This window comes from Sceloporus undulatus, chromosome 2, assembly GCF_019175285.1.
Source record: "Sceloporus undulatus isolate JIND9_A2432 ecotype Alabama chromosome 2, SceUnd_v1.1, whole genome shotgun sequence".
Lineage (NCBI taxonomy): Eukaryota > Metazoa > Chordata > Lepidosauria > Squamata > Phrynosomatidae > Sceloporus > Sceloporus undulatus.
This window is the reverse complement of record NC_056523.1, coordinates 60,429,375-60,455,927: the sequence shown is the minus strand read 5'-3', so window position 1 is coordinate 60,455,927 and position 26,553 is coordinate 60,429,375. Positions and strand designations below refer to the sequence as shown.

Here is a 26,553-nt window from a genome sequence, read left to right as displayed (position 1 = left end):
GCCCCATACCTCCTTTCTATGGACCACTCTCCAAGACAGGTAGCTATCATGCTTAATCCAACCCTCAGTCTGTTATCCTCGTTCACTTTTCCATTTCAGTTAGCTCTAAATGCTGGGTATTGGGATGATTCATTTTTAGTGTGTGAGTTCTTCACCATGCCTTCCAGATTAAAAAAAAGAAAGTTTTCTTAGTTCACCTGTGCCTGGAGTCTTTATAAGTTAGTATTGGTATAAGAAGGTTCTTCTGGTTCTAAAAGTTACCCACCCTCTCACAAGCCAAAATAACATTTCTCAACATATCAAAGATAGAGTGCTGCTATTAGTGGAGGCTCTCTAAACCCCTCACTTTTGCGGGTAACACTTCCATTGTGAGTGAGTGAACTGAGACTGGAGCAGGAGGTTAAGGTAGTATAAGGAGAAAAATGGAGCTCAAGGGTTTGCTGGAAACCACCTTAGTCTCATTCAGGGTCTTGTGTGTAAGGAAAATTTGACTTCCTTTCCTGAGTTTAGCAGCTGTGTTTATTTCCAAAGCATTCAGCTATGCAATATGGCAAGCTATCCCAAAGATGAAAGTGTCTCTAAACATGTGCAGAGTATATCTTTTTCACCAGTGAATACTCTGCACCCCATCCCTTCATTTCATAGTGGATTTAATCTGAGCCTAGGTTGTGCAATTTGGAGACAGAAGGAAATCTCTTGCATTTACTGCTAATCTGATGTTTTCTTTAAAGAGTAATGCCTATCAATGTAAACACTTTACATTTCATAACATTAATGATAACAAACTAATTTTTGGCTCACCACAATTAATAAAACAATTTTAAAATTAATTTCAAGTGCTTCAACCAGGGAAGTGCCACAGAAATAATAAATGAATAATAGTACGAAGAGTATCGAACAGTGTAGCTATTTCCAGATAGGGTTTTGTACAGTAGTTGGAACAGATTAGAATTCAGAAATACTAAGCATGTTTATGCCTCACTGAACACGGTGGAACTTATTTGTGAGTAAGCTCCCATAGCATTGTGTTCTTAATCAGTCCAAACCAATAGTGAACTGTTTTCTACATAGGAGAAACTTTGCCGTGTCTTGAGGAAGGAGCAGGAGCAATTGTAGAAACTTCTAAATCATCTTCCTCAGCTTTCTCAGAAGCACAGGGATTTCTTCCACACAGGAGACACCTAACAAGGCAATCACGGAACTAGGAAAGAAAGAGATTGAGTTATATTTGGCTTGTGCCAATTGTCATTATGTACTATACTTTAATTTCTCCTTTAGTTGGCAATGTGTTTTATTATTGCTGTAGAAATGTGAAGACCATTTGTTTGGTATATTATAGGCTCTAATTGAGTGTTGAATTATGACTCTTGGAAGACCGGGGTTTGAATTCTCACTCAGCTATGTAAATACACTGGTTGACCTTAAGCAAGATACTCTCTCTCAACCTTAGAGGATGGTAATGGCAAGTGCCCTCTGAAGAAACTTGCCAAGAAAACCACATGATTGGTTCATCTTAGGGTCGCTATAGGTTGGAAACAACTTGAAAATACACAATAATGACACATGACTAGAGTTGCTGTTAAGGTGTTTGGGTGGGTGGGGGGGCTTGCCCTGGCTCTGTGTGCTAAACAGAAGCCTGCTGCACAAATGACATTTTCCCTGTCCCTTTATTACCATTGCTTCAGATGTTTGATTCAATTTCTTTGTCTCAGACTGTGGGTAAAGGGGCAAACCGAGTCATAGGCCTGGCAATCTTATATATGTTTCCACAGTGTCAGATAATATCAACAGTTCTTTTATATGGATCTACTGCCTGATTCTTCAAATTGATGTTTTCTAAACCAAAATGAAAGTAATCTTTAGGACTTGAACAGTGGCATCCCTGTCCCTGGTGTCACCCAGTAAGGGAGAAGGGATCTGGGGACCAGGGCTTTGGGAGCCAGCGTGTGTGGCCTCTCTGAAGACCACCCTGTTGTTCTCCCCTTGAGGAGAAGGACTGGACAGCACAGGGTGGAGGGCCCAGATGGGTGTTACGCCTCTTTTGGGATGTCACCCAATGTGGATTGCACCCCCTGCACCTCCTAGTGACACCACTGGATTTGAGTTTCCTGCCATTTGCACTGTTAGCAATAAATGGTTGTAATTGTTGTTGTGTGCCTCAAAGTCGTTTTTTTACTCATAGCAGCCCTAAAGCGACCCTATAATGGGGTTTTCTTGGCAAGTTTCTTCAGAGGGGTTTGCCATTGCCATCCTCTGAGGCTGAGAGAGTGTGGCTTGCCCAAAGTCACCCAGTGGGTTTACATGGGTGGTCTCCAGAGTCACAGTCCAATGCTCAAACAACTACACCATGCTGGCTCTCATTCAATACTGATATTTATATTGGTGTTTTTGTTTGTTTGTTTTGGTATGGCAGTCGAAAACTGGATGGCCAAGCTGGTGTAATAGTGTAATAGAATACAATTGTTCTAGGGAAATAAACATCAATTCTTCAGCTTATGTGGGAGAAGAAAATAATGTCAGTTTGTCTGACATTAAAACTTCACTTTGGTCAGAGAGGTGAAGCCACCTTGGAAAGCTAAGGGATAGCAAGCCTCAAGGAATGAAGGATGAAAATCTGGGTAAGTAAAAGATGGTGAAAGAGGAACCTGAAACAAGATTAGATGGATAATTGTAGGGAAGGGAGGCCAAAAGAAAGAGGGAAATGAGGCAAAAAGAGACTAACCATAGAGGGCATTCTGAAATCACTTCCCAGAGTTTAAGGTTAAGCAAAGACCCTAGGTTATAAATGTCGAGAGTGAAAGAGAGAGTGGAGCTCTAAAGTCAGCTGCTACCCTACTGCTGATCTTTAGATTGGAAATTCTCTCCGTTGTTATTCTGCTATCATTCTGATGTCTTTAAGTCCTAAGGTTGAATGATGACCACAAAACAGTCTAATTGTGAATTTCATAAGTTGATTTAATCAAACCAGCCAGTTCTTTGGCTGCAGCCTTCTTGTTAACATATTTCTAGGGTGTATGTTTGTAAAATGAATATGCTTGCTGGCACAGACAGGTATTTTGACAACAAACTGAGTCGCTTTCCTTTGTTGAAAGTCAGCATATTATTATGTGCATTGTGACATACAAAAACAACAACGTATTTCTTTAAAAATATATAGTGCACCAATGGACACATTTACCAGGACATATACACTTATTAATAACAATTTCTAGAGCAGTTTCAAAATATTGTCTATACTAATAGAAGGAGTTTCTTAAACACTTTGTTTGATGTGGGAGGTCAAAAGTTTCCTTTTGTTTTCCAGGAAAAGCTTTGTATTAATAGAATATCTAATGACAAAACTGTGAATGAAAATATAAAATACATAAAGAATTTTCTTGATTGATATCATTTTTTTGTAAATATAACTATAATTAATGTAGTCACTAGGTGGCAGCATAGCAAGCAATTTTGCACTGGACAAAGCAAAAAGAGCATTATATTTTATACTTTGTATATAAAATCCATGGGGTTGCCATAAGTCGACAGGTGACTTGAAGACTCGTATACATATCAGAATGCTTTGTGCTGCTTGATTTACTTCCTAACTACTGAACAGACAAAAATGCATGTTTAATTTGTTGTCCAATCTAAAAAGCAGGTCAGGCATTTATAAAATTCTTAGTCAGGAAACTATTCCTTTCTTGCAGTGAGCAGGATTCCTTTGAGCCTGTTATGAAAGCTTGCATACACGGCTAGTCAAAAAAGCAGTTTAAAAAGGAGTAGAAAGGAGTCTTATGTAGTTACAGAGATAAAATGCACTAGGTTTGGGTGTTTTTTTCCGTTTTTGAGACACGCATTCTTAACAGAAGATACAATATCTACACTTGTGACGCTTACCATATTCTGTATTTACTTTACAATAAACATATAATTTTTATGCCCCACATCTTACTGAGTTTACACTCACCTGCTTGTTCATAAAAATATAGATGATTGGATTATAGAATGTGCTGGATTTTGCCATGTACATTGGGACAGTGGCTATAATAGGATTAATGTAGATTTGAGGATTACCCACAACAACCAAGGCAAATGTTGCATAAGGAAGCCAGCAGATCAAGAATGCCATAACCATTACTATCACCATCCGTGACACCTGAGCTTCCGCTTTAGTTGTTGAGCCTCGCTGTGCAACTCCAACTTTAGCAACCTGGTTAAAAATAGCAAGTTAGATCTCTACCAAAATACATCAGTGTGATTACATTTCATTGTGTATAAAAGTGTGGAAAAACAACTCATGTGGAAGAGCTTAAGGATGTATTGTTTTCTGTGTCCTCTTTCTAGAGCAGTAAGAAGTTTAGATCTACCTTTATGACATAGGCCAGTATTCTGTATCATCTTCTTAGTTACACTTAACGTAAGTAGCCTCTCTTGAATACAGGCCAGTTACCTAGATATCTGTAACTGTTCATGATCACTACTTAGTCACAACTGTGATATTTCCACTGTCATAATTCTTGCCCCACCTACTTTGCTGCATGGCGAAAAGGAGGTCCATTTTGCCAGTGATTAGAGCATGGTTGAATGATGTTTCAATCAGGTTTCTGGGACGAGAGGGGCAGAGTAGGAGAGATTACTTGGCCCAACAAAGGTGTCCCTGTTTTGTGGATTTTGCATTTTGTTGTATACTTAACTAGCTGTTAACAGGATTCTAACTATACTCTTTACAGATACGCACCACTGAGCAGGTGTTAAAACAGAATATCTATTATGAGAATATCCATTCCTCCAATTATTGTTGAATTCCATCTCCCACAAACCCTAGAAAGCATATATCCAATAATCAGGGATTATGGGAGCTGTTGTCCCACAACATCTGAAGGACCAAGCATTCTCTCATCCCTGAGGAGGGATGCAGAGAGAAGTGCATGCCTTTTTCTTTTTTTCTCTCACACACACACACGCACACACACCTGTCTTTCCTCCCATATTTAAAAACAATACAATATACATTAAAATATACAAAAGATTATCATTAAAATGTAATTAAGCTATCTGTACCATTTAAAAAAATAAAAAGTTTAAAAGCAAAAAGATAAAAAGTAGTTAAAAAGCAGTACAGCATACTGTTAATAAGTCCTTTCTCTGAAAACAGTCAGTTCCCCCAAATCCTGTTGGAATAAAAAAGTATTTTATATTGAGAGAAAGACAGAAAGGAGGGGATTAGTCTAGTTTCTCTAGTAAGAGAGTTCTAGAGCCCTGGGCCAGCTGAGAAGACCTTCTTCTGTGTCCCCACGAGACATGCCTATAAGGGTGGTGAACCTCATAAGGATCCCAGAACCCCAGTTGGCTCATATGGAAGAATACCATTCTTGAGATAGCCTTGACTTCATCTTTGTTGGGCTTTTATAGGCAATAACTAGCATTTTGAATTGTGCCCTTGCTAGTATAAGGTCCAAGCAATCTGTGTTGTAACAGGGAAAGAGTTATGGTAGGAACAACGATAAGGTGATTTCTTCAAAACAGGTTTCCAAACTAAAAGTGCTATGTAATTTATTTAAAATCATAACAGCTATCCTGGTACTTATTCTACTTTTGAAATAGCTGGAAAAATCCATTTCACTTAAGATGCAGTACTTTCACTCAGAGCTTGTTCCCATGTCAACCAATGTCTCTCCCCCAATTTGGCATAAAGGACTACTTTATTGCATGGGTAATGTGAATAAAAAAAAGTAACAAGACCATGAATAGATCTGAGTTGCAAGAATCTCCAAGATGTTGAATATATGGATGTGAGGGCGATCTGGCTATTGATCGCCATGGTTGATTCAGCTGATCTGGCTGGCTAGGTGGCTGTCCCCTTCCTCGCTCACCACTCCATGTGCATCCCTCCCAAAGCTGCATGCTTGGTGGAAGAGGACGACTATCCCAGATAGAAGGAGAGTACTGTTCTTCGGTCAAGGGTATACGATAGCTGCGCTCCCTTGCTAGAACCTTGTAGGCTATGAAGAGCACATTTTCTACTGTATTTGAGATCCATAATCATCCAGTTCACAATATTTGTTTTACAAATGAATGTAAGACTCTTGTGAGCGGGAAATAGAACTCACTTGTAGTGTGTCCATCACAGAAAAATCATTAATGGCATCTTTATAAACAAAACAGTGATATCTTTATTTGACCAACCAAAATGCACAAAATAACATGATGCCAAATAAAGGTATCACTATTTTGTGGATTTTGGATATTGTACTTTACTATATGTTCGACACACCTACCCCTGAATATGTACCCCAAATATGAATATGTCAGTGTACTGATTTTGCCCAGCGTCAGATTACCATATATACTGAACTATAAGCCTACTTCAAGTATAAGTCGAGGACATGTTTTGGGGCCAATGAACCGTGGATAAGTCAAGGGTAAAATTTAGGGGCATATAGCAAAGGATTTAAAGGATGAAGCAAAACCAAACAATGTCAAAGACCTTATAAAATTCCAGCAAACATAACTCTTTGTGCTCACTCTTAAGGCTGGATGGATGAGAGAGTAGAGGGGGGTCGGTGCTTCACATATTATACTCTTGCTTTTCACCAGGAGATGGTTCCTACTTTTAAATAAGAGTTAAGATACAGTACTTATATTGACCTGTGGATAAGTTGAGTCACTTTTTTGACCTAAATTTCTAGACTTATACACAAGTATATACAGTATATTTTCACATGCTCATATTCCTTGGATAAATATGGTCTGCAACATAAAACAATTCACATTTACCCAATAAAAAAAGTGAGCTCAGGACCTTACATATTATTGTGCTGAACGAAACAATATATTTTAAATGAAGGCCCTTCAAATTCACTGCACTTAAAGGTGCAGGTCCACCATGAAAGTGGGGAAAAACAGATTAAAAATGTTTGTTTTGTTTACCTGAGAAAACACCTTTCTAGAGATCTCTGATCATCCAGTGCATCTCTGTGGCCATCATCCAGTGGACGTTGACCACAGAATTGCACTGGAGGACTGTTTTCTCTAGGGTTACCTAAGTCCTCTAGTCTAGTGTGACTCTGTGATCGACTTCTAGCAAAGTCACGCTGGAGAACTTAGAGATTCTGAGAGAGAACAAATTAATGAAATCCATGATTATCATATCCTCAAAGGTCAAAGCCGCAAATGCAGAAGGCCAACTGTATTACGTGTTCCTCATTTTTGTCCTAAAATAACTGTGCTAAAAAGATTATAAGGTCAACAAATTAAAGAAAGCATATTGTGAAAACAAAGGTACCTGGCGCAGAGTCCGTAGCAGGTAGCCGTAGGAGACCAGGATAGTGACGAATGGAATTGTAAAGCAGAATAGAAAGTAGCAGATAATGTAGGAAACATTGATAGGGTCACTGTTGTACCAGTCTGGAGCACAGGAGGTCATAACGCCTTCCATCTGGTATCCTCCCCAACCAAAAAGAGGAGGCGTGTTCCAAACAAGAGACCATATCCAGGAAGCAGCAACTCCAATCATAGCTTTCCTGGTGGTAAAAGTAAGCGTTCCCATAGGCTTGGTGACCACAATTGCACGGTCAACAGCTATCACTGCTATGGTGCACAGAGCCACAATGCCTGTAATTGCAATAAAGAAGACTTTATTCATTGTTTTAAATATTGTCTTGGTATTAGAAATATCATACAATCAGCACTGAACTGTTGTGTTGAATTTTCTATTAACCTGGATATGTTTAAACTTGTATATTCCTACAATGCCACCATGAAGAATTTCATAATCCTACAGTAATTTTAAATGATATTCCCTTACAAAACCTCCAACATTTCACAGATGAAAACAGGGATATATGTGGCTGAGGAACATCAGAGTGTGGTCAAGATGGGAAGAGTTATTAAACATACATTAAACTAGGAGTGATGGCAGCAGTTTGCTTTTGACTAAGCCTCCTGGGGAGCAAGATTCTTTCCCTCCCCTCTTACCACAAACATATTGGGTTAATTAAGTATAAACTATTCTTCTCCTTTGAACTCAGATTGCAACAGTTGAAATAAACTGAACAAAGTGAAAAGAGGAGAGAGGAACTGGGACATTTTCAAAGCAGCTGAAAAAGTAGGATGGCTAAGGATTAATTAGGACTGCTCCTGCCAAATAAGGACTATTGGAGGGTAGTTTACAAGTAGATGGTGCTAGTAACAGGAGATATTTTCTAGAATGGACTTGGATTCCTTTTTTATGTTAACTAAGTGCTCAAGGGTTGCATGCATGAAGGGACGTGGCCTAAGCATGGCCTATGGCAGGGCTTAATAGAAATTTTGTAAAGGAAAAAATAGATAAAAGTAGCTAAAATGGGTTTATCTAGCTAATAATGATATAATAGATAAATATGTATGAAATGGTATCTTTTAATTTTAATTTCTTATTTTAAAATATATTCATAAAATATTATTAAATGAAGATTAAATCAAATTCATTCCATTCATTCATTTAGACTAGGACATAGAGCAATGGATGCAAACTACAGGAAAATAGATTCCATCTCAACATTAGGAAGAACTTCTAGATGGAAGTGTGGTGGCATCTCCTTCTTTGGAGGTATTTAAACAGAGGCTGGATGGCCATCCGTTGAGGGTGCTTTGATTGTGAGTCCCTGCATGGCAGGAGGTTGGACTGTATGGCCCTTGAAGTATCTTCCAACTCTTTGATTCTATAATTCTATGAAATTTCTCATCAGTTTTGGGATGAATGGACTTCCTTATATTTATGTCCCATGATAGCACAGAGTGCTGTTAGCACACCGTGCATACCTTGTGATATTTTGGGGTAAAAATATTTTGTTATTGTTGGAAGAGTTTTGCATTCTCTTTCTCCCTCCTTAGATAGATAGCGATTTCCTGCATGCAAACTCCTCCCCCCTCTCATTTAAACTAATCATATGACTTAGGTCACTCCTCCTTGAGGGAAAAGCTAATACTCTAACATTGGGCCAAAACAGATGGCCATACAAGGGTGGCCCCTTTGAGCGTGGGATCAAGGCCACAGCAACTGCACATCATGGCTCCAATCTGGCTTTTTCTGGCGCAAAAAGAAGCAGCAAAATGCTGCACCTTTTTGTGCCAGAAAAAAAGGTGCTCTTTCTGCTGCCACTGCAGCTTTTCAGCACGCCTGCAGTGTGCGGCATCTAAACTCTGTCTCACTGGAGTGCCAAAAAGCTACCGCCATGTAAACGGCTGGGCGGCTTCACAGTGGCTTCCTGGAGGTGCGCATCATGCCACACTCCCAAGCTGCCGCGAAGCTGCCTTTTTTTGCCGGTCTGTTCAAGCCCATTCTCTCAATATTTTTTCCTGAGCTGTTGTGTTTCCATCTTCCTGCTCTCTCAACCTTCTTTGGAAAGGTGGTGAGATGAAGATTTCATTTTACCTCAACTGTTCACTAGCAAGAATAGGATATCGCTTCTATGTAAATATAGATTAAAGCTATGTAAATATAGATTAGTAAACTTTTGTTTTAAACCAAAAGCTACGTGTTTATTGTTTTTGGAGTCAGACTCAGTTCTTAGAGAAGCATAGTTAGGCAAAGAACCATCTTCTGCTACTCTGCTGATTTAAAGCTAGAACCTAACAGGCTTGGCTTTGATATTTTTGATATTTCAATATTTTTGTTTCCTTGGCAAAGGCTGAAGCCTTAGGAAACTTAAACTTAACAGAGAGAGGGAGGGAGAGAGAGAGATGAAGGATGCTAGCTGGACTTTTATTGAGGAAGCAGCACCAGCCAGCATGGTTCAGTGGTTTGAGTGTAGGACCACAACTCTGGAGACCAGGGTTCATTTCCCAGCTTGGCCACGAAGCCCCCTGGGTGACCTTGGGCAAGACATATGAGTTTGGGAGGGATTGCATACATGATGCAGGCTATACTTTGTCTTCACTAGTATGCTCTGCACCCACCACCACACAGTGAGGTTGTCTAGCCTTCTAAGTAGAGGGAAAATTGCCCACAACATAACACTGAGTGGCATTCAGTATTTGATAAGGGGTACAAATGTAACACTACTAAGAAACAGATCCCTGTGCTATTAACAGATATTTGACTTAGAAGTTCCTCAGAAACTGCACTGTAGCCACATTTTCACTTTTAAGAGAACTCTTTTTCTAGATTAATTGAAAGAGGAAGCCAGGAAAATTGAGCCTTGGAGGCCATTTGAAAACAGAAGACTTGCAAACTATTTAAAAATCATTATTATGCCACACATTAAAAATGGTGCCAACACACTGAAAAAGATGTCAGCACAGTAAAAAAGCAGTTGTGGAAGCTATAAGAACTGAGATTATGTTCCATAAAAGAGTAGATGACTTATCGAGATGACAAAAACAAAAAGCAGCACAAACGTCGGCAAAGACAAGTTCACACAAACACAAATACATGTGCCTTGACAAAAGGAAAGCAAAGAGAATTTACAGAGCATATTGTGGAGGATATGAATTAAAACATATTCTAGAACTCATTGACAAATGATCAGTTTTATGTCATTGGCTTGAATCCAATGTCACACCAGCAAATGTCTGCTAATGCTTTCTTGCCTTGCAGAGTACCACTGAGTGAACAAAAGTCACATCAGATTGCAACGCATTCATTTGGGGTGGGAGGTGGGAAGGAATTGTGGGGATTTGGTTGGGAATTACTGCTCCATTAGGCCTTTAGGAGCAACATTGGATGAACAATGTCCCCAAATTTTAAAAATGGGGAGTCCAGGAGCCTGGGGTGGTTGCACAAAATCTGGCGCGGCTACAAAAAAAAAGCCCTTGTGGCCAATAGGATGCATTATACTTACTCCTGCAGTAAACTATAGTTTCACTGTTCCCTTTTTACATTGCACAGTTATTTGATACCACTTTTACCAGCTGCCTGCATCCTGCATAAGGCTTGGGATTTGTAATTTGGTGATGCAGTAGAGCTCTCTGTAGATGTGCATTGGAAATAAGTCATGCAACTACAGATCACAGGATTTCATAGGGAATAGCCATACCATTTAAAATGATATCAGAATGCACTTATGCAGTGTGAAAGAGGCCACTATTCAACTTTTGAATTGGGGGAGAGTTGTTGCCTTATTGTAGAAGAACCTGGCAGTCTTAGAAAGAGCATGCTATGCTGCATGGATTTTACCATTTCTCAGATTTCTAGCATTCAGGAAAATGAGATATATTGTACATGTACGTTGATGGTGCTAGATAAACAACAACATATTATTATTTATGGTTTTAAAAAGACTGAGTCATTCTGTCAACAAGGCAATTTGCAACCAGACTGTATGAACATATGATGCCTCTTGATAGTGAATCAGATTGCTGATCAATTTTCTATTTCAACTGGCAGTGCTCTCCAGAGTTTGGGGCAAGTGGGGGGGTGACTGTTACTATTGCTTGATTTTTGTTTTTTCTGGATATGTCAATCATAATCTCCTTCCATCTGGTGCAGTATTCATGTGGTATTTTATTTATTAAGTATAGACTGAACTCAGTGAAATTTTTCTATTGATGGGACTATTTCTCAGTGGAACCAGGAGAAGACTTAACTCTTCTCCCCCTGAAACCCTCCTCCACAACATACAAAACACAACATGATGGAACTAATGGTAACAGAGGTAAAGGTGGCAAGTGTATTGTGTTGAAATATGTATGGAAAATTGGAGAATTAACTACAAAGGTAAGAGAAAATAGTATCTTTTATTGATGACTTGGATTAAAGATAGTTACAAAGAATAGGCAATCTACTGTCATATTAGGCGTGTGATAGAGGTTAATGGACCACTGAAGTTAATTTGAATTCAGATTAAGATGGGTGATGTTAATGGGGTCAAACTGGGGTAGGAAACTGTGTATTGTGTGAACAGCACATTTCTCAATCCAGCTGACCTTAAAAGGAAGAGTCTATAGTACAAAGTATCTATATAATCATAGAATCGTAGAGTTGGAAGAGACTGCAAGGGCCATCCAGTCCAACCCCCTGCCATGCAGGAAATCACAATCAAAGCATCCCCGACAAATGGCCATCCAGCCTCTGTTTAAAGACCTCTAAGGAAGCAGACTCCACTGCACTCCGAGGGAATTTGTCCCACTGTCACAGCCTTTACTGTCAGGAAATTCCTCCTAATGTTGAGGTGGAATCTCTTTTCCTGTAGTTTGCATCCATTGTTCCGCGTTCTAGTCTCTGGAGCAGCAGAAAACAAGCTTGCTCCATCCTCAATATGACATCCTTTCAAATATTTAAACAGGGCTATCATATCACCTCTTAACCTTCTCTTCTCCAGGCTAAACATCCCCAGCTCCCTAAGTCGTTCCTCATAGGACATGGTTTCCACACCCTTCACCATTTTAGTCGCCCTCCTTTGGACACGCTCCAGTTTCTCAATGTCCTTTTTTAATTGTGATGCCCAGAACTGGACACAATATTCCAGGTGGGGCCTGACCAAAGCAGAATAGAGTGGCACTATTACTTCCCTTGATCTAGACACTATACTTCTATTGATGCAGCCTAAAATCGCATTGGCCTTGTTAGCTGCCGCATCGCACTGTTGACTCATGTTCAACTTATGGTCTACCTGGACTCCTAGATCCCTTTCACATATAGTCTTGTTCAGCCAGGTGTCCCCCATCCTATATCTGTTCATTTCATTTTTCCGCCCTAAGTGCAGTACCTTACATTTCTCTATGTTGAATTTCATTTTGTTAGCTTTTGCCCAGTTTTCTAGTCTGTTCAGGTCATTTTGAATTTTGATCCTGTCCTCTGGGGTATTAGCTCCTCCTCCTAATTTGGTGACATCTGCAAATTTGATAAGTATGCCCCCAATTTTGTCATCCAAGTCATTGATAAAGATGTTGAATATCACTGGGCCCAGGACAGACCCCTGTGGGACCCCACTGGTCACTTCACTCCAGGATAAAAAGGAGCCATTGTTGAGCACCCTTGGGTTCGGCCAGTCAACCAATTACAAATCCATGTAAAGTTGCCTTGTCTAGCCCACATTCTACAAGCTTGTTTGCAAGAATATCATGGGGAACTTTGTCAAAGCCTTACTGAAATAAAAAGTTTCCTGTTTAGACTGAGACTTCTGGACTCCTCTCTCTCTCTCTCTCTCTGACTGTGGCTATGTGACACAACTCCAGTTTACATATTCCAAAATATCTGTAGAGATTTCCAATATGAAATCGAAGGCTTTCATGGTTGGCATGTATAGTTTTTCGGGCCATGTGGCCATGTTCTATAAGAGTTTGTTCCTGATGTTTCACCAACATCTTTAGCTGGCATCTTCAGAGAATGCTGGCATGGAAGTGAGTGGGGTCTATATATACTGTGTGACCCTGGGTCACATTCCTCCCAACCCAGGGTCACACAGTATGTCACACACACACACCCCACCCATTTCCATGCTAGCATTTTCTGAAGATGGCAGCCACCGATGCTGGTGAAATGTCGGGAACAAACTCTTCTAGAACATGGCCACATAGCCCAAAAAACCCACAGAAAACTAATGCAAGCTAGTTCTGATAATTGTTTTTCATGTCAGTCTTGGGAGTGTAATGTATGGTGTGTATGTGTGTAAGAGAAAGGAAGATGAAGGAAGGAAGGAAGGAAGGAAGGAAGGAAGGAAGGAAGGAAGGTGCGATGTTTGATTTTGTAGCTACTGTGTGAAATAATACAATCCTGACACAGGTTATCTACTTCATTGAAAACTATGCCCAGTGAATCCCCCAGTCCAAAGATCCAATGCTTCACAATCCACCCTTCCATGAATTTGCCATACACATAGTTAAGAATGCCATACTGAACCAAAGGCATTTCAGGATTTATATGTCACAGCAGCACTCAGAATGTATTTGGAAGATGTTTGGTAAAGGCAGAAGCATGAGTTCCAGGGAGTGGGTCATGACCCCAAAGTAAGCACTGAGCTGCCAAATCTTTCTCTTAACTGTGATCAAGAAGAGTCCGACACAGAATGAGTTATGAATGTCATGTGCAGCCCCTGACCACCTTCCCCCAAGGAAATACAGCCTCTCATTTTAAGAGGGTGTCCCCTCCATGGGGTGTAGTAATCTAGACATGAAATTGTGAAAGTATGTGAGTTACACTGTGCTAGCTGTGGATTATAGCAATATTATATTGCAAACTACCTCTTCAAGAACCAGCAATAAATAAATTTGGAGTGGGGATGATGTAGGGGAAGATGATTCCATGATCTTTCACAGGTAGCAAAAGATTGTTAAAATAAAAGGCTGAGCAGAAGAAAAGTAACATCAGATGCATATGAGAAGGAACTGTATATACTGTCCCTATAATCAGACTAGATTATAGGGACAGTATATACAGTTGCTGTGTGCTTCAAGTAATTTCTGATTTAGGGTGACCCTAACCTAGGGTGAACCTATCATGGGGTTTTCTGAAACTGAGAGTGTGTGACTCATCCAAGGTCATCCAGTGGTTTTCGATGGCCAAGTGTTGAATCAAACCTTCATCTCCAGATCCAGTGTTCAAACCACTACACTGTGCTGGGCCCCACAGTATATATGGTATATGCAGGCCTTCATACAAATAAAGGAACATGTTCCAAAATACTGTTTTGCCTGCTATAACGAAAGTTCTAAATACTTGGGATGGGGAACATCAGGCCCTGAGGCTGAATTTGGTCCTCTTGAAGTCCCAGTCCAGTTCTGAGTTTCCCTAGATGGCCATACCTTTGTTACATGTGGTGGTCCCTCCTCTAATTCTAAAATGTTGAACTGCAACTCCTAAAGCTTAGTTATCAGCAGTAAGATATATAAGCTAAAATATGCTGGCAATTTTGCTTTCAACATTTTTCCTTTGGCTTCACTCCTTGCTGGAGTGTGGCCACTAGGACCTTACTTGAAAATTTGAAATTGAATTTGGGCCTCATTTCCTCACCCCTGTCTTGGAATCCTTTCTTGTTTGGCCATGTGTGTATCAAAAATTAATGGTGGATGAAAGGTTATTTTTCAGTTTATCAGTTACTTGGATGAAAGAATAGAGAGCATGCTTATCAAATTTGCAGAAGACACCAAATTAAGAGGAGTGTCTAATACCCCAGAGGAGAAGATCAAAATTCAAAATGACCTGAATAAATTAGAAAGCTGGGCCAAAACCAACAAAATGAATTTCAAGTGAGAGAGAAATTTGTGGAGACAATATGGTGCAACAACCTACGATGGGGCTTTATTAGGGGTGGTGATTCTCAACATAGTCTGCAGCCCATGAAGGTTCATTATCTGGCTCCAAGTTTCCGCTGCTGTTGTATCTGATTAATGATTAAAGATAAGAAGGTATTTAAAGATTAGGAGGCTGTCATACAGAACTGAGCTATGCTTTACATAGCAGGTTTCCATAGCCACCGCAGAATAGTGGAAGAGTGAACATTTAGCAAGACATTCTGTTGGTAAAGTAAGTGGAAGATTTTCAAAGAAAGTAACAGCCTGCAAGGCTAAAATAGATTAAAATCTACGAAAGACTGTTTCCACTATCAGTTTCCTAAACTATGGACCCTATCGCACGGGGTAAAAACCTCGGCTTACCTTTTCCGAATTCAATTCTAATTCAGAAGGCAGCTGGGTCCTATCATATGCAAATTGCTGTTGAAATCACTGCCCGGATCGAGCCTGGATGCAGCCTGGGTCTAAGCCACACTCAGCCAGCCCTTTTTTCAACATGGAGGCTTCCGACCTTACAAAATGGCCACTGAAGCATCTCAGGGGACCCGGGCTGCATCCGAACAGCGATTTTGGTGGTGATTTACCTGTGACAGGACCTGGTTGCCTCCCAAATTAGAATTGAATTCAGGAAAGGTAAGCTGGGGTTTTTACCCCCTGTGATAGGGTCCTGTATTAGAGATGCAGTTTTTAACACCCACTCTGCACCCTTTTCCTGAAATTCCATACACATATTGTATTGTGAAGCACAACAAGAGTTTCATTTATACAACCAAACAGGCCTATCATAGGCAGAATGCCCACATGCCCATATATAGGGTTGCCATAAGTCAGGAGCTACAAACCGGGAGAAATGTAGGACAAGATTTACAAATGTAGGACACATTTTTTAAATGGAGGACACACCAAAAATAATGATTTTTTAAAAAATGTTAATATAAATGCATGTTTCTTAGGCATGGTCAAAATGGAGGACACTTTGTTATTTAATAACAAAAATAAAATAAAATAAAAAACCAAGGCTGGGTTGTATATATTTAAAAATTAAAAAAAAAAAACCTTTCCCTCCTCCTGGCCCAGAGGCCTATCCTCCTCCTTTGCCTCCTCCTCTTACTCCTTTGCCGCCGCCGTCGCTGCCGCCACCGCCTCCTCCTCCTCCTTTGCCTCCTCTTCCTCCTCTTCCTCCTCCTTTGCCTCTTCCTCCTCCTCTTACTCCTTTGCCGCCGCCTCCTCCTCCTCCTTTGCCTCCTCTTCCTCCTCCTTTGCCTCCTCCTTCTTTGCCTCATCTTCCTCCTCTTCCGTCTCTTTTGCCTCTGCCTCCTCCTCCAAGGCTCCTGACACTGGCCAATGGCAGACTGGGGCTGGAAACTAGGCCAGCCCCTGCTCGTCTGCCATTGGCCAGAAGGCTTAGGAGGCAAGCGCTGCCCCTTAAGCCTCGCGCGCAAGTGCGCAAAAGGGACGAGCGCGCTGCTGCCGGTCATGTCCCAGGCAAGTGCTGCGGGCTGCACAGCAGCTGCGCTGGGGGGGAGATGGAGGAGGAGCGGTGGAGGAGGAGGGCAGCGCGGCGCAGCCGTGGAGGAGGAGGAGGAGGTGGGTGGCCGGCCAGCCGCGTTAGCGGCCGCGGTAATGGCCGCATGAGCGTGCCCGTTCCGGAGGCTGGACCCGGGACAAAGGCCCCAATTGGGGGGAACCGGGCCAGGGCAGGCAGGGCCCCCCAAAAGCGGGTTTGTCCCGGGGGCCGCCGGGATATGGCATCCCTACCCATATACCCATCATAGGCAGAATGAGGCAGTTACCTTGAGTTGCAGAGGCCAAAAAGTTCAAAAGGTGCAGTTGCAGCAACCCTGTCACCATTCCTCTCCAATGGAGAATGCAGTGTGACCTGCATTCCCTAAACTAGGTGATGTGGAGGATGCAGATGCTTCATCACTAGTATTGATTTAAAATCCAGTTGCCATTCACCAGCATATACAATGGACCCTTGTTATACGCTGGGGTTTGGTTCCAAGATCCCCCGTGTATAACAAAATCCATGTATGCTCAAGTCCCATTAAATATAATGACATAGTAAAATGGTGTCCCTTATAAAAAATGGAAAATCAAGGTTTGATATTTGAAATTTAGACTTTTTTGAACATTTTCAAACCATGGATGCTTGAATCGGTGTATAAAAAATCCATGTATAAGAAGGGCCGACTGTATAGATGGAATGGAACAGGTCCCGTCTTTTCAAAGACAGCGAAACAGGATATCTCTGTAGCTGAGCTACTTTAAAAAGCCAAGAAATATGACAGAACCCAAGGGCCAAATGGAAAGCTTTACTGGAAGTGCCCTGGATTCTATTTCCCCCTATAATTTGGTTGTTCTTAGATGCCCTTGAGTCAACCTCAACTCATTGTGACCCTACGGATGAGACATCTCCAAGATCCCCCATCCTCCACTGCTTTGCTTAGGTCATGTAGATTCAGACTCATAATCTCCTTGATTGAGTTTATCCATTCGACGTGCAGTCTTCCACTCTTTCTACTACCTTCTATCTTTCCTAGCACCATTGTCTTTTCTAATGAGTCATGCCTTCCCATGATGTGGTGATATTATGACAGCCTCAATTTAATCATCTTGGCTTCCAGGGAGATTTCAGGCTTGATCTGGACAAGGACCCATTTGTTTGAATTTTTGGCTGTCCGATGTATTCTCAGCACTCTTCTCCAGCATCACATCTCAAATGAGTTGATTTTCTTTACATCCATATTCTTCACTGTCCAGCTCTCACATCCATACATGGTGATGGGGAATACAATGGTTTGGACAATTCTATCTTTAGTGCCGAGTTGTATACAGTATCTTACTCTTTAGGATCTTGTCTAGTTCTTTCATAACTACATTTCCCATTCCCAGTCTTTTTTCTGATTTATTGACTGCAGTCTCCTTTCTGATCAAAGTTTGATCCAGTGTGTGGGAAATCTTTTTACTAATCTGATACATAATTTTTAAGTGAGTGATGAAGACTTTGCAATAGTTAAAGATTTTCTATACTTTGATCCAATCATTATTCAAAATGGAGAGTATAGTTAAAAAATTAGGGGAAAGCTCAGACTTGGAAATACATGCAGGGGGAACTGTGTTGGCCATATAACAAATTCAAGCAAAAATCCACCAAACAGTGATATCTTTATTGACCAACCAAAATGCACAATATACTTGTTGCAAGCTTTTAAAGCTCCATGGCTTCTTCTTCAGGCAAGGTGTTACAAACAAAACAGGAGAAAAGCAATTGGAGATGTTAGTCAGATGCCTGCATTATGTTTTTCCTGTTCTTAGTTAAGATGGCTTGGGGAGGGTATCTTTTACAGTCTGGCCCTTCACATTCTGGGCATGTGGCAATTGGGAGATTCTCAGATGTCCAGGAAATTTAAAAACCATTTGCATCTTCTCTTGCAATCCAGCATGTTTCCATTCCTGTGAGGTCACAGATCTCTTTGTAGGTAGAGGACAATGGATTTCTCAAGAAGTCTTCATGTTTCTACATCACGAATATTTTGGTAGGTGTAGAGGTAAAACCAATCCAGTCTGTTTAGTGGATTTTTGTTTGAATTTGCTAAATGGCCAACACAGCTACCCCTGCATGTTTTCTGGATTGTAACATACCACATTATAGCTGCACAGTGAAACTCTGAAGAGCAAGCCAGTGGACTGGGACCTTCAACAAAGGTAAAACATTTTTTCTTCTTAAATTTGGACTGGAATAGCATGTTTTACCTCTACACCTACCAAAATAATCCTGATGTATAAAAATACATAATTACATTCCCCAGTTAGAATCATCCATGGCATAATATTCCTGATTTCTTTGTATGGTTGTGAGAACTAGACAGTGATGAAAGCTGACAGGAAAAAATTAATTCATTTCAAATCACAATGACTAATCTGAGGCTATTGTACTTTAGATATAATGTCAGACAATATGACTTATTGGAAAAGATGATAATGCTTGGTAAAGTGGAACGCAGTAGGAATAGAGGAAGGCCACATTTCGGATGGATTGATTCAATAAATGAAGCAATGGCTTGAGAATCCAAGACCTGAGCAGGACATGTTAATATCTATAGCTCTTGAAGTTTCTCACTCATAAGGTTGCCATAAGTTGAAGCTGGCTGATAGGAAATAACAAAAAACAACCATGGCTCAAGTAGGGAACAGCACTTTACCCAAAAGTGGCAGGATGACACTCTTCCTCCCTCTCAAGCCATTTGCTGCTGGTATCCTGTTCTCATGACTGCAGCAGTTTCTTGCCCATATGGTGAAAAACACCTGCTCTAGGGATATAATTCTGGCTGCTTGATCTTGTCCTTTCCCCCTTTCTGTGAGTAAAACCCACAGCCAAGGCTGAACTCCATCAGTTAAAACATCTAGTCACAGCTTCTTCCTGTTGCATTGCTACCTGTTTTCCATCATCTCCAACCAAAATAGTCAGAGGTCAGGAAACCAAGCTCCATGAGGAATGTTGTAGGGAACTGGGTAGGATTAGCCTGGAAAAGAGAAGACTGAATGGTGACATGATAGCTATCTTTAAATATCCGAAAGGATATCATATAGAAGATGGATTAAGCTAGTTTTCTTCTGCTCCACAGACCAGAATGTGAGCCAATGGACTCAAGTGACAAGAAAAAAAATTCCCCTTAAACATTAAGAAGAACGTATTGATGGTTATAGTTGTTCAATAGTGGAATAGATAGCCTCGGAGAGCGGTGGACTCTCCTCCTTTGGTGGTTTTTAAACAGACATTGGATAGGCATCTTTCAAGGGTGCTTTAACTGTGTTTTCCAGGATGGCAGGAAGTTCAGCTAGATGGCCCTTGAGGTTCCTTCCTTTTGTATGATTCTATGATTCTAAGTAGCAGAATCAAATTAAGATTTCAAGCAGCTGGTCCTTTGGGGAGTTTGTTTAGCTATTTATGTCTATGATCCATGATTTCATAAAGGAATTTAAGTAAAAATATAGAGAGTTGGCAATGTGTCTTATGGCCTCTCATTCTGAGCTTGAGCGCCTCAGAATCTTCACACAGCTTTTACAGTGGTTTACAAAGCTAACTTCATTTCATATTCTGCACTGAAGAAAATAGGTTATTCATAGCTGCTTTTCAGAGCAACTGTTTTCACCTTGCGGGTTACTACACTTCCACACAAGAGGATTTCATTTGTTCTTTTACATGTCAAGTATTTTTATATATATTTTGAGCATCCATGTAGCAAGAGAGAGGGAGAGCACCTATTTCTTTCCTGAAATACATTGAAGTTGCTATTTTTGATTTCTTTGCCTGAAGCTGAGTTTCTGTCACAACTGCTCTCAAGAAATGTTATTATATTGTGAAAACCTCTTTTGTACACAGACAAACTTCTGAACAGTTTTCCCCCCCTTTATCACAAGTAATAGCCCTTGGTATTGCAGCCGATCGGTGAATATGTGCTTTCTAGTCTAGTAATTATTTCAGCTGACAAGAAACAGCATTTATGACAACGCAGCAGATGACATTTCATCTCAAAAAGTCAGGAAAATGTTTCAGAAGAAATGCAACAATTAAACAGCAATATGAGAACTACTGATGACATTGATGTTGTCCCAAAAACCCATGCCAGCATTAATTTGGCTGTCTTTTAAGGTGTCACAGAATTCTTCCCATAAAAATATTTTAGCTTGTACTTCTTCAAACAGATTTGATTCATTAGTTACTCATCCTCTGCATACTTAACTCCTCTCACAATGTTATCTGCCTTAGGTCACATACTGGGAGAAAGTTAGGATATTCATTAATGAAATGGATAAATATCCTCACAGCAACCTTTCCCCTTAGGACCTCCCCCTACATGCAGACATCTACATGCAGACATCACCCTCACCCTCACTAGATGTAATATATGAATAAAAATGTTTTGTTTATTTTGAGGCGAAGAAGATGGGCAGGAAGAAGCTGCCAGACGTCAATTCCAGCCTGACCAACTCAGTGCTGCAGCAAACACACGCTATGGCCCCAAGGGCGTCTCCTCCCACGGCCCCAAATAGGAACAAAAAAGATCAGCTCTCTTTTGAGGTTGGATTTGGGCCACCTTAGGCTGCCCAGCGTGGTCCTGGGGTAGCTTCCAGGTGCTCCAGGGGTATGTGTTATGTAAATGACATGCCCCTAGAGCGGCCGGAAGCTGCCTCCATCTGCCTGTCTGTTTCGGGCCTTTGTGTATTTTCATTCATTCATTTTGGTTATCACCTTTAAAGCCCTAAATGGCTTGGGTCCAACCTATCTTCAGGACCGTCTCCATCCATATAATCCTCTCCACACACTCCAAAACATAAATAAAAATAAAATAAATTTAAAAAAAATTATATAGCAAAATATAGACCGTGACTAAAGTGTGGTCGGAGATCACAAAGCTGTCCTCAACCTCCCAAAGGACATTCTCATCTGTCTTGCTCAGATTGTGGAATGGCCTGCCGGATGAGATCTGTCACATTACCACCCTAAACAGCCTTTAAAAAGCTATGAAGATGGATCTCTTCTGACAGGCCTTTCCCGAATAGTTTCTCCGGCCATCAGAAGAACTCTAAGATCTCCGACCACACTTTAGTCACGGTCTATAGTTTGCTATATAATTTTTTAAAAATTTATTTTATTTTTATTTATGTTTTTCAAACTCTTATATCATTTATTGTATTTTAAGAGGGGGATTGAGGGTTTTGGAATACAGTGGTACCTCGGGATACGAAATACCCAGGTTACGAAATTTTCGGGATACGAAAAAATCCCATTGGAAATCATTGTTCCGGGTTACGAATGTATTTTCGGGTTACGAAGAAAATTTTTGGTGCTTTTCGGCGCTTTTTCGCACGAAACGCGGCTTTTCCCCATTAGCGCCTATGGCATTTCGGCTTGCGAAGGCTTTTCGGGTTACGAAAGCGGCCGCGGAACGAATTACTTTCATAACCCGAGGCACCACTGTACATGTTTTTTTTAAAAAAATCTTTGTAAGGTGCTCCAATTGCATCTTGTAGAGGGATAGGATATAAATAAATGTTGTTATTATTATTGTTATTATTCACAAATTCATGTATATCTATATTTTAACATTTTATAAGGAAATAATATTGTTAAAACTAGAACAGTTTAACATAAGTAAATGCAATATTTAACGCAATAATTTTACACGTAAAAAGTTTGGGAAGAGGAAGAGGGGGTTCAAGTTTCACACCCTCCTTGGACTAGGGGTCCTACCCCACCATTTGAGAACATCCGGGCTAAGGAAGAATGATTCTCTATGAAACTCTATGATTCTACACAGAATCAAAAACCCTGTAGGTATCCAATGGTCATATCTCCTGGATCTCCGAGATCTGGGAGGATGATGTCACCTCTCTGTTCCCAGCTGCAGAAACATGTCTGGTGTGCATCACTGAACAGATTGGTTGCAATTGGGGGGACAAGAGAGTGGTTAAGGTGTTGAGTTATACTAGCAGAATGCGTCATACCAACAATTTATAGGTTGCAATATTTATCACTTTGATTCACTGAGGCTTGCCTCATTTGATAGAAGTCAGTCATTGGGCCCTCTCTGAATGGGGGGGGGGGGGAATCTGCCCATGTGGGAGGGTTAAGAAGTCAAACTATATCAAATACAAACATATGTTTTGGTTAGGGAAGTCTGCAACCTACTGGAATAAAATGATATAGCACATTTCAAACACACGCATTTCTTTTTTTTTCACTTTTGAAAGAAACCCTGATGCTCATACCAATAGGATGTATTAGTATACATGCTACATTTTAGGTGCCTTGTTCACATTATTGGAACAATGGATCAAACTCTCATCTTTTGTAATTATATTAATGGAAGCTGGATTACCAAGGAAACTGTGTGACTCTTTGAGTTTCAGAATTGTTATGGAAACAATGACATTTACTATCCATCCTGCAGGATCATTTACAGAATGCCATTTCATCACCTTCTGTGTTTGCCGCTTCTAATTCCTTACCTATGCTGCTATTTCTTCTTTCTGTATACTGTTTTCATTTACTCGCAGTGGCCTAACCTGTACTAGTTTCCAAACTATATGTATTGGTATACTTTCAAAAGCTTCCTCTAAAAGAATATGTAATTTCACAACGAGTCTGGCTCTACCTACTGTAGAAAAGCTTTAATACAATTGCACTTATTGTCTCGGTAGATGGCATGGGTAAACAGAATTACAATAAAATTGTTTACATGCACAAGCACTAGAGTTGAAATATCTTTATTCCCCCACCCCATGACCTGCAGGTCATATCCAAATGTGCCAAAATAACTTGTTTTCCTTCACTTTCTCTCAGGTAGTGACTGGAAGAATATCACCTCAGCCATTCTCTATATTTTGAAGGAGAAGCAAAAGGGAGGGGGAGTATTGGGAAAGGGTGGGAGAGGGGTTTGAGAGGTTTTTGGATGGTTGCTGAGGTTTTTTTGTTTTAAAGCATTATTGCACACACTTGAGAGCCTCTGTGTGCAATTTTTGGGGCAATTTTCAAAATTATGACAAACATTAAAAAAATCAAGTGGAGGAGGTTTGGGTGACTGGTGGAGCACTTCAGGACCCACAAAAATGGGATTCAGGGACCCCATGTGGCTTGATGAGCCACATTTTTCTCACCCCCTCTATGTCAGAAAGTACACACACCCCCACACACACCATATGAAACTTCTGTAGCACATTCCCTGGAAAACAGAAACAGCAGTACCTCTGAGAATATCCAAAGACTATTCGAAAAGAAATTATCAGTAAAATGGTGGTCACTTAGAAAGTTATGTGGACTCTCTCTAGGGAAAGGCATCTCCACATGATAGGTGAAGCAAAGGAAAACAAATCCTGATTTCTAGAGTTATTCTCTAGCTGCTTCAATAGTCAGTTTTCAAAGGTCTTTGCTCCCATTCTTTTTTAATTCACCACTATGCAAAGCAAAAGATCATTCTATCTTAAACATCATTCTGTCTAAAGAACAAGAGAGGATAATGAAAAGCAACAGAAAAACAAAGCAAAACAAAACCAACAAGCTTTAAATGTAAGTATAATTCATGCTGCAGTGCTGAGAAATGGGAAAATAGCGACCAGCATTATGACTGTCAAAATTCTAACACAGTAGGAATCCTACTGAAATCTGTCATTCTTTTCCTGACACACCATGAGAAATTTGTTGCTCTTGAGCAAATAAACAACTCCTTTCTAATTTGAAAATGGAACAAATCATGTACTGTAGACATGTACTCACCAAAAAATGCCATAGCAAAACCTTCAGTGACACAGCCAACTCTACCCAGGTTGTAATACCCAACAGCATTTGTTTCTACATTCAGACTTCCTCCTAACAAAGCCGCTCCAAGGTCTGCTATAGCTAAATTAACCAGGGAATAATTAATGGGCTGACGAAGCTGTCTGTACTTGATAGTTACTACAATGACGGTTGTATTCAAAATTACTGATAAAGTGCAAGATGTTGCCATAATAATTGCTATTATAGTATAACCAATACGGGGCATCAAGACCACTCGTACTGTGCTTGCATTCATTGGCAGAGTACTGGTGTTCAGAGGATCCATTTGTTGTTAGGATAACAAAATAAAATTAATACAGTACTCTTTTATGCCTGTACTGATCAAGCTTTTTTATTTTGTGCTGTCAGACTCCAGTCATATTTTCTTTAGATGGCTATAAAATTGCCCTTCTCATTTGATGTTTCCAGGGGCACAAGACATACAATTCCATGGATTAAAGAACATTTAAAGTAAATCCTTAGATCCGGATTTCTTTGATCATAATTCTCTCATCTCCATTCATTTTCTAATTAATCTAACACCACACTCTTCATAATTACACAAGCAAAGAAATAGCTCTTGCATAGAACTTCGTATATTTTTTCCGAGGACTGTGATGTGCTTAATTCATTTTAGGAATGAACCTGGCCAATCTAAATGCATTTGGCGAAAGCAGATTCCTTAATAAGAATAATCAATTATGGCTCACCCCCCACCTTCTTGACATGCTCAGCGAATCTCTCCACCTGGGTTCTTCATGTCAAGCAAAAAAGCTGAATGAAAGAGGACAGACTAGAGATTGCAGACTTTTCCTTTTCATTCCCTGCATTCTCTCTTCACTCTCTTTGCAGATGGGACCCTTGACAATGTAGCTGTCTATAAATTGGTTCAGTATTTATTTACTTTCATTGTAAGACCTCAATGTAAGTCTGACAACCTTGACAAGGAAATGAACTGGGAAAAGTAGTCTTGTAAAAAGTGCATGTCATCAGTTCTCTACCATGTACAGTTCAGACAACTTCAGTTGCGGATTATGCCACAGTACAGAATGAAAACTTTTTCTTAATTGCCATGTATACAAACTCAAGCCCAACTTTTTTTTTTTGGTGAGTCATCTTTTGGCATATAATTAAGGGAAACTTTGGATATGTGCCGCATTGTGCATATCAAACTCCACAGATTCTCAGAGTGTATAGTATATATTTGGAGCTGCCCTTTATTGCGTGTAAAATCATCTTGCCTTTTCCAAATGTTTTCTTTGGCATCTGTCAATTCCACCAGCTGCACTTCACTGCAAGCAGTGATGCAGAGTATTGCCAGGGCACTGTCCAAATAGCCAGACCTTGGTGCCTTACTCTCTGTACCACTCATAGAATCATAGAATCATAGAGTTGGAAGAGACCACAAGGGCCATCCAGTCCAACCCTCTGCCATGTAGGAACTCTCAATCAAAGCATCCCCAACAGATGGCCATCCAGCCTCTGTTTAAAGACCTCCAAGGAAGGAGACTCCACCACTATAGCAGGTAATCACAAGAGAGAACCATCTTGCCATTTGCTGCTGCTCTTAGGGGCTCCTGGGGATGTGTGAAAAGCTGCCCCACTGGAGTAGAACCCTCTTTGACAGTGTGTCCTGAGGTACTCCTGCATGTGCTTCAATTTAATTATGATCTGAGTCAGCCCCTGGCATGCCAGACTAATGTTTTAGTCTGACTCTCAGATGGTCTTTGCCCTGTTAATTTTAAAAACAAAATCCTACAAATATACACGTGTGTTGATTTAAAAAAAATATATAGGTGATTATATATATATGCATGTGCATATGTGCAAATTAATCATTTTGGTTGTAATTTTCTTGATATTGCTGAACATATACTTTGCGCATGCCCCTATGCATTATCTCAACTGTAAACATACATTGCGCAATGGTGTACACCAAAGAGTTTCAGGAGAAAATCAGCCTGTGCTTTAGAACATGGGAAATCCTTGGATTGAGCAGATCATAAAAAACTATGGCTCGCTCTTAAAGAAATGAA

General features: G+C 40.3%; 1 protein-coding gene across 1 annotated transcript; it reads right to left on the bottom strand.

The window, feature by feature from the left end:
• Positions 1 to 568: 568 nt before the first annotated feature.
• Positions 569 to 24,803, bottom strand: LOC121920909 (parapinopsin-like). The gene is made up of 4 exons (XM_042448188.1): positions 24,476 to 24,803; positions 7,268 to 7,596; positions 3,950 to 4,192; positions 569 to 1,201 (listed from the first exon to the last, which is right to left on the bottom strand). The coding sequence occupies exons 1-4, from the start codon at positions 24,801 to 24,803 to the stop codon at positions 1,064 to 1,066; spliced, it is 1,038 nt and encodes a 345-aa protein (XP_042304122.1). The 3' UTR covers positions 569 to 1,063.
• Between the last annotated feature and the right edge of the window lie 1,750 nt (positions 24,804 to 26,553).